This window comes from Pagrus major, chromosome 9 (assembly GCF_040436345.1).
Source record: "Pagrus major chromosome 9, Pma_NU_1.0".
NCBI classification, from domain to species: domain Eukaryota; kingdom Metazoa; phylum Chordata; class Actinopteri; order Spariformes; family Sparidae; genus Pagrus; species Pagrus major.
The window spans coordinates 12,316,723-12,331,145 of NC_133223.1; the positions used below are offsets into that span (position 1 = coordinate 12,316,723).

The 14,423-nt window shown below is 40.8% G+C and overlaps 1 protein-coding gene across 1 annotated transcript; it reads left to right on the plus strand.

Moving 5' to 3' along the window:
• The first annotated feature begins 1,262 nt into the window (after positions 1–1,262).
• katnal1 (katanin p60 subunit A-like 1) lies at positions 1,263–14,423 on the plus strand. The gene is made up of 11 exons (XM_073473035.1): positions 1,263–1,326; positions 1,854–2,027; positions 3,041–3,201; positions 3,968–4,136; positions 4,232–4,359; positions 4,465–4,570; positions 8,915–9,073; positions 9,166–9,292; positions 9,478–9,612; positions 9,734–9,860; positions 12,011–14,423. Exons 1-11 carry the CDS (start codon positions 1,321–1,323, stop codon positions 12,207–12,209), a joined length of 1,491 nt encoding a protein of 496 aa, XP_073329136.1. The 5' UTR covers positions 1,263–1,320; the 3' UTR covers positions 12,210–14,423.

A 14,423-nucleotide genomic window follows, 5' to 3' on the forward strand; every position in this document is an offset into this window, starting at 1 on the left:
CAGCGGCCAAACCGTGCATAGCTGTAACCGTTGTGAGACGTTCGCGAAATCCTGTAAAGTAGCAAACGCTCTTGTTCACAGTATGTGCTGCCAACTGGTCATGTTAACGTAGCAAATAATGCAATTCCGAAAGGAGATCACACTTCTTATGCATCAACAAAACAAATGTGATAGCGACACGTTGCTGCAGTAAAGACATATATACGTAGACGACGCACAGATGTGGCAGGTCTGCCCTGTAAACAAATACAAGTAGAAGTGACAACTGTGGGTTTCCTGAATAAAGAGCACTGACGTTTACATTTAACTAATTTTGATGAATTGTTTTAATATTTAGTGATCTATATTAATTTAAGTACTAATAATAGCAATCACTGAGACAAAAAAATCTGCAAATCAAAATAAGACATTGCAACTGGCAGTGAGTCTGCTTTCTTTTCTTTTAGCAGTAAAGTGATATACTCCATGACAGAACATTATAGACATTTATTTTATTGTATACAATAACGTTTCATGGTAAAAGAAGAAAAAAAATTGCAGTAGGCTACTATAATAAATATGCACAATATATTGTTTTCTACATTTTGTGTGATCAATATCATGTGAGGACTAAGTGGTAAAATTCAAGATTAATTACTTATTTGTTCCTAGGGAAATTTAGTGGACATAAAGGCTGCCACATAAAAAATACATACACTTGGTGCAGTAACAGACATAAGGGTCAGAATGTTTAAAGGACCATACCAGTGTTACTACATGTCACTGTCTTCTGTCAGCTTGTTTAATTTAATTTAGCTTTAAATATGGACAAATGACTTGCATAATATATGGTGCATATTTATAATAGTAGCCTACTGCAACTTTTATTTTGATTTTTTTTTACCATGAAATGTTATTATGTTGTTAATTTGAAAACAAAACAAAAAATGTGTCTCAATGATTGCCATTATTAGTACTTAAATGAATATAAATCACTGAATATAATAACAATTCATCAAAATGAGTTAAATGTAAACGTCAGTGCTTTTTATTCAGAAAACCCACAGTTGAATCTACTTGTATTTGTTTACAGGGCAGACCTGCCACATCCAACATGGCGGACGCGCTGACGTACCGCGGCAACAATGCGGCGTCAACGTTTATATGTCTATGGTCCCGACCATCACGTAGCAGGATTGTCATTTTTACCAGCTCGCCGCGAATGCAGCACAGTAATCGAGCCGCCTGTATTCCTCACACGGCGTCTCTCTGCGGCCATGGTAACACTTTCCTCAATACAGGACCTCTGATTCAAACTAACAGCACAAACAAGTGCTTTTCATGCAGGTATGACTATTATTTCCACGCTTTATTCGCTGTTAAAGAATATAACTGAGCTTGTGGCTCGGCTGCTATTGTCTTCATGCACATTTAACACATGCTGGGAGGATTAAGGCGCGTTTACGTTATTTATTGCAACACGATTCGTATTGTTTTCTGTCTGTGGCCTAGCGGCAAGCTAGCAAGGCTAACGTCGACAAGATGACAGAGCGTGGGCAAGAAAATTAGTTGATTTAAACAAGGGCTTGATTTAACAGTCAGGTGCACTGTCTGCGACCAATCTAAAATCACAGTCCCTGACATTAGCTAGCGTAACCAACATGGCTTTTACCGGGTATAGTGCAATATCTGATAGATAACTGACTTCCACAGAGCTGCACCGTCCTGTAATGACTAACCTAGGTCTTACAATATGATAACATGGCTTTGACCTAGTTTAAAACGTTGTAGTTAACTAGCCGACATTAACAGTGCTTCTGTCCTCAGTCATTGTAGTTTACGTTAGCGTGCTTGTTGTCTCCCTCGCCGTACAGCTGCTATTCACCATGAATCTGGCAGAGATATGTGACAACGCCAAGAAGGGCCGGGAGTATGCTCTGCTGGGGAACTATGACTCCTCCGTTGTGTACTACCAGGGCGTCATTCAGCAGATCCATAAGCACTGTCAGTCCCTCAGAGACCCTGCTCTCAAAGTCAAGTGGCAACAGGTGAGTTCCCACCCCCCCACCCCCCCCCCCACCCCACCCCACACACACACACACACACACCTACACACACCTGATCATACCATTCATACAGCAGTGATCAAACCTTCATACCTATAACTGCAGGTCAGCGCTACACATGTTTGAGATAGTCAATCAACATTAGAAGTACTAATAGGTGAAGTGCATAACATTGATTATGTTGTTACAATGCAGTGTTCTGCTGGGAAGCCAAGGGTCCTGGTGTTTTCCAGATCCAAATCTTCAAGCATCTGTTGGGCGTGCCGGAACAGGTCCGATCCATGGATATCCCACAATAGATCGGACTTGACTCTGACCTGTCGGGACATAGGACCTCTGTGTGGGCTTGCACGAGGGTGTTGGTGGTGGTGGATCCTATGAGTCCTGTTGGCTATGATTTTGGGCCTCCATGGATCAGACTTGTTCCGGCACATTTTCACAGATGCTTGATTGAATTCAGATCTGGGAAAGTTTGAGGCCAACTCGACACCTTGAGCTCTTTTTCACGTTCCTCTGGGCTGCTCCTAAGCTGTTTTTGCAGTGTGGCAGGGCACATTGTCCTGCTGCGGTGACCACTAATCTCCGGGAGTGCCGTTGCCATGTGGGGGTGTGTACTTGGTTTCGCTCCACCTTTTAGTCCTGTTAATGTTGTGGCAGGTCGGTGTATTCTTCCACGGTTTGGTCAGTTACATTTTCCATGATTTGTTGATTTGGTAACCTCTTCCGTTTGTCCCCTCTCGCCCGTCCATTTCTTATTTTCTCTAAATAGTTTTGGTGACACGTATTATTTTTTTTGTATTCATTGTTTTTTATTCATTGCTGGCATTTTTATATTTATTATCCATTGACCTCTGTCTCTATAACCTAAATAAACATTAACGCCTTACTGCTTGCTTTTTTTTACCACAGCATCTATACACATCAAGTCCTGTATTTTCATTAGGGTGTTCTGTGATGCCGTGCTGACACAGCACTCTCCTTCTGTTTGCGACCAGGTCAGGCAGGAACTGACTGAAGAGTATGAGCAGGTCAAAGACATCATGGGAACGCTCGAGAGCTTCAAGTCAGAGAAGCCAGTTGACATCCTAGCCCCTCAGTCTGAGGAGAGACCTGAAGATCCAGCAGTGTGGCCTCCTCCCATCCCTGCAGAACACAGGTGTGTGTGTGTGTGTGTGTGTGTGTGTGTGTGTGTGTGTGTGTGTGTGTGTGTGTGTGTGTGTGTGGAAGTAACATTTTTGATCCAAATGCGGGTCTACCATTATGAAAAAAGCTTCATCAAGCTGTTCGTCCTGTCAGTTGAAACATACAGGGGAAGTTTTCAGTGTGTGTGCTTGCAAAAATAAAATTTAGCTGAAGTAATAGTGCAGGTAACATTTATACTGTGTGGGTCACAATTTGTTCTTGAAGAGACCGGGGAATCGATGATATAATAAATTGTAATAAACAATACAAATACACAGATTCCTGTATTTTATGTTACAGTTACATGAATGAGAATGAACTAGGATCCTCAACATCATCAACATCTTAGCCTGTGTGGGGGTTATTCCAGTGTGATTTCTTTATTTCACTTGCTGAGGGGCCACCTATGATCCAGGGGACTTCTTGACATTCTGTCAGAAGTCATTACTGATAGTACCCACAAAGTCTGCGGAACAAAACAGCTCTATAAGGAAGCACTTTGAAGTACAAAGAGACATATTTTGCATTATCAGTTTTATCTTTAGCAGCACGCAGTGTGACTCACTATCTGGTCATTAAAGGGGACATCAACCTCCACAGAGACTGTGGGAATGTTGGCACACAATGTTAGTACTATTATCTCCCCACTGAAAATGATTTAAGATGTTTCTGTCTGCAGTTATGTCCTACTATTACCTCTTTGTGTGTGTGTGTGTGTGTGTGTGTGTGTGTGTGTGTAGGAATCCTGTTGCAGTAAAGCGCCCCAACAGTGCAGTGAAACAGCAGAGGAAGGAGTCCCCCGGTTTGCAGCATCGAGGGGCAGGGCCAGGAGGCCGCGGCCAGGCCAACCCAAAATCTGACCGGCCGGGATTCAGAGATGCCCGAGGCACAAAGGCCAAAGACGATAAGGTCAGACTACAGCAGTTTGATTTGATTGTTGGACGAATAGAACTTAAAAAAGCGTTCTGTACTTTTAATCCCTTTTCTTCTTTTTCCTTTATCAGGGAAAGAAAGGGGCTGGAGACGGAGCAGGGGATGTAGAGCAGAAGAAGTTTGACAGCACAGGATATGACAGCGACCTGGTGGACTCACTGGAGAGAGATATTGTGTCCCGTAACCCAAACGTTCACTGGTACGGTAGCATATACAGAGTCTTACATACTCCTTTATTATACGTTTTGCTGCGGGGGAAGTTTGTATCACAGCACTGTGACCTAATTCTTTGGATGCACTGTAGGGAGGACATTGCTGATCTGGAAGATGCAAAGAAGCTGCTGAGAGAAGCAGTGGTTTTGCCCATGTGGATGCCTGACTTCTTTAAGGGCATTCGTCGCCCCTGGAAGGTTCAAATACACACACACATACACACACACACACACACACTCACTTACATACTCTCTGAGCGGTATGCATTACTTGAATGTGTTTTTTGAAATGACTCAGAACTCACAGAGATAAACAGAGAAAAAAAGGGAAAAGTAATGTATGTAATCATGTGTAAACACGCTAATACAGTATAATGTATGATATGACGCAACACATATTTCCTCTGTTACCTCATTAGTAATTAAGTGATTAATTTATCGTTCTACATTGATGGGGGGGGTTTTTCACAAAGGTGAGAATTTCCATATTACACTGACATACGTCACAGCTGTGCCTTCATCTAATCTAAGTAACAGATACCAAGACGGCATCAGTGTCATCATAAATGTTAATGTATGTAGTCTTTCACAGGCAGGTTGCTCAACAGGGCTGGGAATTGATAAGATTTGATTGATGTCGATGCCATAACCAACTCTGCTTATCATTCTGATTCTTTATTGATTCCCTTGTTGATTCCTCAATTAAATTTTTCTGCATGGAAGTCTACACAGGCTTTAAGCTCCAACATAACTGTTTTATAATCTCTGAGTCTGAACAAACTGATAGATGAGTTGAGATGGCTGTAGCCTGGGTGAGCCTAAGCAGTTCAGCAACGCAGCCGTCACTCACTGCTCACGCAGGATATGTGTCTCAGCCTTGAGAGCTAATTGTAGCAACGGTCTGTCATAATTTTGAAATGGATAAAATGAGAGAATATTTGAACAGCATTCCTTTTCATTCAGGTTTTCTTATTCAAAGAAAACAACTGTGAGGCCACAATATTTAGCCTTGGTAATGAACATGCTACTCATTTAGGAAGCCACGGCACTCGTGCGTGCGATTGTCAAATACATGACATTCCTGGAATATAAGCCCATGTTGCATAGAAAAGTGTTGCAGCATATTGCTGGTTTTTCCACCCTTACCTGACATATTAACTGACATTATAACTGACACTGATGTGATCATTCTTCATGAAATAAAGCCACGCTTTGGACTATTTCTTCCTCTCCACCATGCCCCCTCTTGTTCGACGCAGCAGTTGACGACATTTTTTGCAATTATTAACTGTCAGAAAAATTTGAGAAAAGGACTTGAGAAGCTTGGAGGTATATGATTCTGATTGATCAGACAATTTGGAACCAGTTCTCAGCTAGAACAGGCTCTCAATTCCCATCCTGAGGAATTAAAATATTGAGAAAAATATCGTCTGGCTTCTAACGTGAATTTCTCCCAGTTTTAATTGTTCTGCTATGACAAATAATGAATGAATTACACCTGCTCAGGGAAGTGTACATTTTAAGATCCATCTTAACTTTACTTTGGAACTAACTTGTTTGCAACCTTTTTCTACAAAGTATAAATGTATAGCTATATTTGAACCTGGTACAACAGCTGGCTGTCCTTTCACAACTTGGTTTGTACATCTTTTTAAAATTCAAGCACTCCCCCATCAGGTCGATCGCCTTGGTGCAGTTTGTGCATTATGCCTACCTTTCTGTGGCTCATATTCAAAGCCATTTTAATATATTTTTATTGGCCAGCAAGCCAATTTAAACAATGGATTATGTTAAAAATCAAGCATTTTTCAAGAAATATACTTGAGTTTAAGCATATTCCTAACTTTGTAAACAAAACAGTTAAAATTAAGCATTCTCCAAACTTTGTACAAACCCTGTAATGTGAATGTTTATGTGTTAGATGCATCTTTCTAACATTTTCCTTGTGTCTGCGCAGTAATGCTGCCTCTCAGCATCTATGTACATGACTCTGCTGAATAGTCAGTTAGTTTTCTTCTGTACCAGCCTCGGTTGAACTTGATCATGTGAAGCCTCTTCCCCTCAGGCCGGCCATGTGAGGGTCAAGTTTTTAGAGCAGCACAGTGACTTTCATTTGTGGAAAAATGCACGCATAATTGAACTCTTCAGTTAGACGGCAGCAAAATTAAACATTAATACATTAGTTATCGCAAAAATACATTAGTTCATCACTGATGTGTTGGCACTCGCGTAAGCTGAAGGTATTTGATCCATCACAGTTGACATTTAGTACAGAGGTCTGTGCAGCTCTGTTTTGTCAATCCTTGCCTGTAGGATTCTGACTATTCCTGAACATAAACGGCAGGTGAGCCATCCCACCGCCACCTGCCCCTGCTGAGATTATGATCAATCCTGCCTGCACCACTGTTTTATTTTGAAAGTCTTTCTGCCCCGTCCTGCAGGGAATATAAAACCCATTAACCCGTATGGATTCTGTCACAGTGGGGACTACAAGTACATTCAAATGTTTGCGGGTCGTGTGATTTATGCAATCTCCATAGCAACAGACAGAAACCAGATGCAGAAATGTCAGACATCACAGCGGCTGTGACAGTTTACAGAAGAGATTTGCATCAGAGATGACAGCTTTGTTCAGTAGTCTTGACATTTAAACATAGGATGTAACAGATTATACAAAAATGAGAACATTTTGTCTGGTTGTATGGGGGTACAGTGGAAGACGATTCATTGAGATGCACGGTCAATAATAACAGCCTCTCATATTGTCATAAATCTGAACACCAGCATTATCTTGAGTCTACAACGGTTGTGGTCTAGTCCCATAATCTTGTTTCTTTCCTCTAATTAAGTGCAGCTCTGACTTTTACAGAAACCCATTGATTAAACAGCTGCAAAGCCAGTTTTTGGATTTAGCTCTCTGTCCAGGTTCCATGAAACCTCAAACATAATCATCACATTCTTCGCAGGACATTCAGGCACGATATTTCAGTGTTTCCTTATATTTACCACTTACATTTGGAGTGACATGGTCCTGGCCAGTTGTATGTCACATTTCATTAATGAAAAAGTGACATCAAGAATCCTTAAACAGACTCACTCTCTTACATAGTCTCTTTCTTGCACTCTTGTACACGTAGATTTCACAGTAAAGAAATATTTTCTGCTGGAAAGATTGCCCTTGCATAGAATTGTGCTGTCTTGAAAAAAAAGGGTTTTTGATTGACATGATTTTGTCTGTACACCATTTAAAAACAAACTATTGAAAGTCTTGATTTTTTATTTTATTTTTTTTTTTAAAGGGCTGTCTTTGCAGTAGAAAGATAGAAATACAGTATATTTGAAATTGTTGCTACTTGACCAGAGAAAACCAAGAAAAAGGGCCGCTTTAAGGGTAGAAAACCTACAACAACCAGGATGCACTGGGCAACAACGGGCCAATAAACACTCCCACTGATGGGTGATGTACTGCGAGTTGGGTGGTGCGTGGTTTCTTCTTGTTGTCCCGTTAGTACACTAAAATATGTTGTTGTAAACATTAAAGGTGAGGGGGCTCTGGGTGCAGGCAGAATTGAGACAAGTTTATCATTTTTTTAGCTAAACCACCAATATTGTCGTGATACAAAGCAGGTTTAATATTGGAAAAGTTTCCCTTTTATCAGGTAACTCAGGGTACTGATTATGCACAAAAAAGGGGGGGAGATGATGTCCATGTTGTTTTTTTATATGCAATGCACTGTATGTTTTGAGTATTCTAAAATGAAAAGGGAGAATAATTGTAGCTGGTAAGCCTGATCACATCTGTAGTTAGTCATGGAGCGGATGCACTCTCGTTTAGCTGTTTTCTCCTGTTTATGAGCACTGTGGATGTAAATGCTTTGCTTCCTTACTTGTTTGTCTATAATGGATGTGAATGACGTCCAGAGTCTGCCGTTATTCATTCCTAAAAATAAAAAATAATTGCTCTTCCAGTCTGAAAGCCTGCTCAGGCTCTGATTCATTTTTGAAAGATGACGTACGTGGGTTCAAATGCAGAGGATTGCCAATAAAATCGCTGTTGTCCAGCATTGTCAAAAGACTCACCGTTCCCACTTGTGAATATTCTGTTTCTGTCAATGAACTCACTTATTTTTTTAATGCATTTATTGCACAATCATCTTCACGTGGCCTGGTTCCAGACCTCTGAATGACTGCACACATCTCCAAGTTTGATCAGCGATTGAATTAGAATTAATAGTGAATGAATGAAGAGAAAACAAAATGACAGTTTAGTCTGATTAAAACATGATTAGAACATAATTCCCAAAGCACCTGAAGTTTGTAACATCTTGTGTGTTACGTGAAATAATTTGCTTAGAATGAACTCATGTACATACATCACCCTACACCCAAGTAAGAAAACCAAAAGAAAAACACAACTTTGACTGGAACCGGCCTGGTCAATGATGACTAGCTTATAGTGAGAAGCTAGGTGCTAGGCTTAGCACTAGGTGTACATGTGTTTGTGTATCTTAGGTTTTAACAGTGTGCAACATTTTGTCTCAGGGTGTGTTAATGGTCGGCCCTCCTGGGACAGGGAAGACCATGTTAGCCAAAGCTGTGGCCACAGAATGCGGGACTACTTTCTTCAACGTGTCCTCCTCCACCCTCACCTCCAAATACAGGGGCGAGTCAGAAAAACTTGTACGTCTGCTGTTTGAAATGGTAAGTCTATGAGCACGTGTGGAGACTGTTTAAGATTTAAATTTTTGTTAAATGGCAGCGACAAAGCGTCTTAAACTGTTCATTTTCCACAGGCCCGGTTTTATGCACCAACAACCATCTTCATAGATGAGATTGACTCCATCTGTGGCAGAAGAGGAACATCAGATGAACATGAAGCCAGCCGCAGGGTCAAATCAGAGCTTCTGGTTCAGATGGATGGTAAGTGGAGTATAGTAGTGCTGAGGTGAAGCTGTGACAGGGTACACACTAGGGTTAGAAAACCAAGTATGAAACAAAAAAAATCTGAATATTATCCTAGATAGATACCATGATTATATGTCATGGTGGAGTAATACGCAGTTTTTAGTTTAATGTTGTTGTTGCTGTGTGTGTCTTATGACCAGGTGTGGGGGGAGCTCTGGAAAATGATGACCCCTCGAAGATGGTGATGGTCCTCGCTGCCACCAACTTCCCCTGGGACATCGACGAGGCGCTGCGACGACGGCTGGAGAAGCGGATCTACATCCCGCTGCCCACAGGTGTCTCCATCCCCCACAACAAACTAAAGCAACAGTCACTGTAGTGGTCTAACCGAGAGGCTGCACACAGCAATCCCAAACCTCATATGTGATTATGTTTTTTGTTTCTGTGTGTGTGTAGCTGTGGGTCGTGTAGAGCTTCTAAAGATCAACCTGAGGGAGGTGGAGGTGGCTGCTGACGTGGACCTGGACCTCATCGCTGAGAAGATTGAGGGCTACTCTGGAGCAGACATCACCAACGTCTGCAGGTGTGTGTGGTAGTGTGTGTTCAAAATGACACATTCATGATCAGTTCATCCTTCATCCCCTTTATGGTAAAACCAAGCAACATGATATCGCATACACAGAAAAGCATCTCTAAAATTGAAACTGAAATGATTCCGACACATTAATGTTGGAGAAAATCCCAAATAATGTAACAGATGACAAAACCTGTAAAAATCTGGAGTGTCATAAATTGTGCAATTCCAAAAATCACCTTTTTAAAGCAAAATAGCACTCACTAGACAGACTTGGGTTGTGTAAAAGGATTCACAGCATATCATGACATGTTTAGAGATATAGAGAAACATACACAGTGAATGAAAGAGGACCGTCTCAGTGAGTGTGGTGCATGTTCATTCATTGACAGAAGTGGAAGCAGTTAGACTTCTACTTGGCTGCAGTTTGGAGGCAAATATTTTACTGAGTTACATTTGTTAGAAAGCTTTAGTTGCTTTAGAGTTTTAATACTAAATGCAATCAACTAATAAATTATGATGTATTATAGATTAAGCTGCCTGGGGCACCTATTAGCTCAGTTGGTAGAGCGGGCATCCCATGTACAGAGGCTTTGTCCTCGCTGCAGCGGCACCGGGTTCGAGTCCCCGTCTGGAGTCCTTTGCTGTGTGTCACCCCCCCCCCCTGTTTCCTGTCATCTCTGAAGCTTTCCTATCAATAAAGCCATACAAAGGCCAAAAAAATTAAATAATAATAGATTAAGCTGCCTGAAAACTACATTAGTGATAATACATTCCTGCGTCATAATCATAATTACTAGAAACCATCTTACAATGGAATCACACCAGCTGCGACACCCATTCACATGTTCACGTTCTGACCCATGACTACTCAGTAGTCATTACTACATTATAATGAGACCACATCTCCAAACTCTGCACTCATTTTTTTTCTTTACACACCTGTAAGAACCTGACAGACAGACAAATCAACACCCGGCACAGTACTGAAAACGGTACAGAAGGTGTCTACAGGACCACATTATGCCATGATGACACACAGACACACTCACAAGGTGATAACATTACCAGCTGCTGCAGCTGGTATTTAATATTCTTAAATGGACCATTGTGGATAATGAGCACTTTTACTTTAGGCACTTTAAATGTATTTTGATGATTATATTTCTGTACTTGTTCTTAAGTAGCATTTTGAATGCAGGACTCCACTTTCACTCATTGTGCTCTTATTTTCACAGTCTACTCTTCAGTTTCAGTCTAAGTTTCGTTGATAAAGTTAATTTCAAATTATTGTTTGTAATTGATGTTTTTCATAATTTCTTTTCTTAACATTATATCTGTGATAATGAGCTTTAGAATTTTATCTTCCATTGTGAAGTGCTTTATTGAGTCTCTTTCAAGATGAGTTCAGATGTTTGATAATGATGACTGAGAAATGATCAACAATGATGTTTTACATATACAGTATATGTGATGAATTAATGGTGCAGGCACCTATATAACGGTGGAGCAGGCAGAAGTGTTAATTAAGTTATACTGTCTATTACTAAAAAGCTCTCAATCTGTTTGTATGCATATACATTTTATCACTACACTTGTAGAGTAACACAAATGTCCACTAAATCAATCACAAAACAATAAACTAATGTACTGTACACATACAAAGTCTAATGACAAAATGATCATTCGATTGTCAGATCAGTCGTACGTACTCTTTTTGTTTCCTTGGAGCTGTCTCTTCATACACAGTCAGGTTTGTTTTGGCCCCGTTGACTCACATATGCACTGATCATTGGAATATGTTTATATGCTGAGCGTTACTTCTAGTCGCTGATTGATAGTTGTTTTCGTTTAACACTTCTCCTTCCCATCCTGTCCTTGTCCTCCTGGTGCTTTCTGCCATAGCTCCTCTGGGAACGATAGGTATTTCATGTTCTCTCTCTCATCTCCGGCTTGCATTGTTTCATTGTCCTTGGATGTGTGTGTCGGTATCATCCACACACAGCCTGTGTGGCCTGCAGGATTATACCCAGATGTGGCTCAGTGATCACAGCCTAGACTCCATCAAGTAAAACTTGAGTTGGAATCAAAACTAGCAGAAATATTATAAAATACTAAAAGCCCCGCCCCCTCTTCTCCTGTCTTTACATGTACTTTAGAGATGCGTCCATGATGGCGATGCGTCGTCGAATCCAAGGCCTGAGCCCCGAGGAGATCCGAGCTCTCTCCAAAGACGAGCTGCAGATGCCTGTGACCATGGAGGACTTCACCCTCACGCTAAAGAAGATCTCTAAGTCTGTCTCCGCAGCCGACCTGGAAAAATACGAAGGGTGGATGGCTGAGTTTGGGTCAGTATAGAGATGTTACCATTTTAGACCCAGAGGGACCAGAACCTTGAAAGGAGTCCTCGCTGCTTTGAAAATGATGAAAGCCTTGAAGGAGGGACTCGGGAGTGTGTGTCACGGAGATGAGTGAACTCTAGTGTGTGAACCCGGCAGCACATCAGGGATTCAGATTATACAGGGGCTGAGGTTCACATCAGAAGACTGGTGCCTTTGAGAGAGCTTGGTGTGAACTTACAGTGGCTTCACGGCTGCCCTTTCACATATTCTTCCCTCGTTGTGGCTTCGACACAATCGTCCGTGTAGAGACTATCAATCATCCAGCTGCAGCCTGACATAAAGAATCTGAGGATGCTCTCACATCTTCTCACCTTCTCATGTAAAGAGTAGCTGAATAGACCAGGGAATGCACACTAGTTTTACTCACATGTTAGGCCTCTTGCAAGATCATTTTTGTACTCTTATCTTAAACCCCTTTTGCTTTGTTCCAAGTCAGATTCACTCAACTTTGTTGACCGTGCAAACTTGTTGCAAATTGATCATTTCGACTTACAAGTATGTCATGAGATGTGATAATCAAAGTCCCTAAAATTGTCCCTGTCTCGCTCCATTTTTGGCAAGTTTCATTCAAAGAGTAGGAAGAAGAATTTCACACCACTAACCTTGACATCCTGCTGTCAGAAATCAGCAGCCAAAAAAAACCAACATAGCTTTAAACAAGCTTTAGAACAAATTAGACAAAAATATCTTAATACAGCCGGTATTAAGAACCTCTCCTTCCCCTTTTCCACCAAATTAGCTTTTGTTCTTAAACCCGCTCTGTTCAAGATTCTTGTTAGCAAAGATTCCTCATCAGTGAATGTGCAACAACCTGTAGAATATGACACGCTTCGGTTCACACTTCAGGTGAAAGAAAACCTACTTTTTTTTTACGTTCCAGCTGAACCAAACTTTGCTAGTTCCAAACCAGTATGTTTTTGGTGGTTCACTTAAATGCCCAGAACAGAACCAGTTCGATGTTGGTGGAAAAGCCCCCCTGCTAATTCATTCAGATTATAATTCTGACTTTCTGTACTGACAGGGTAGGAGAGAAATGCCTCAAAAATTGTTTTCTTAAGTCACTGGTAGGTGCCACTTAAAAACAAATCTTTTTTTGTGCTTGTGATTCTTGCAAGAGGCCCATGGTCTTAAAGAACTGTATGTTTGAGCACTTTTAATGTACTTACTACTGACTGAACACACTTGAAGAAACACAGCGTCTGTGTTATGTAGTGACTGATTATGTGTTTGTATTTTTTTCTTGGTTTTTAATATTGTTTTTGTTTTTCAGTTTTAGTTCAGTTGGACCCATGGATTGTTTATGTAACGATACAGTAAATGTTTGCCTACTCAGTGGTTCCTGTATTTATTAAATCTGTTAAATTGATCACCCTAAACTGAATCGGATTATGTCTTGCATTCAAGGAGCATAAGCAGATTGTAGACAGTCGGTCCACCTGGAACTCATCAGCCTTAATCTAGTAGTAACCCAAAATAAAATTATGAACATGAAAATGAGCATAATATGTCTCCTCTAAGTGCTTAGGACAAATGATAAACCACTAAAAGCTCCATTCACTGCGGATCACAAGTTCTTGGTAGTATTTGTTAATCACATCTCAAAACCTGTGTTATAAACTTATCTTGTAACATTTCGCATTAAATCTTAACAAAATAATCCATGAACAAATCATTCATGATACTGAGGCTATAGAAATGTAGAATGAAAGTTCATCCAACATCCACTTACAAGCCTTATTGGTGCTATGGATGACATTATAATGGTCACTGAACCTGCACATCAGCAGATCCAACTGAGCAAATTCCATGTGACAGGGTCACACGCTCAGGAAAAAGCCAGTAAATTGACCTCGAGTTGGGACTATGGAAATCTTGTTTGATAAATTAAACCTACACACCACACTGCTCCACTGATTTAAAAAGCAAAACATCAACCAAACTTCTCTCCATGTGTTTAGATCTGTAGCAGAGACATTTACAATGAAATGATATGGAACGATGTGTCTGTGTATAATTGGAACAGATTGAAACAGCATCATAACGTCCATGAACATGTATCATCCTGACTGTACATAACGGCTGTGACCTGTATTGTGTTGGGGCAGTGATACAGTTTTGAACAGAATACACTGTGGCCCCTTAACTTTCTTAATAAATGTCATTGTAAAGA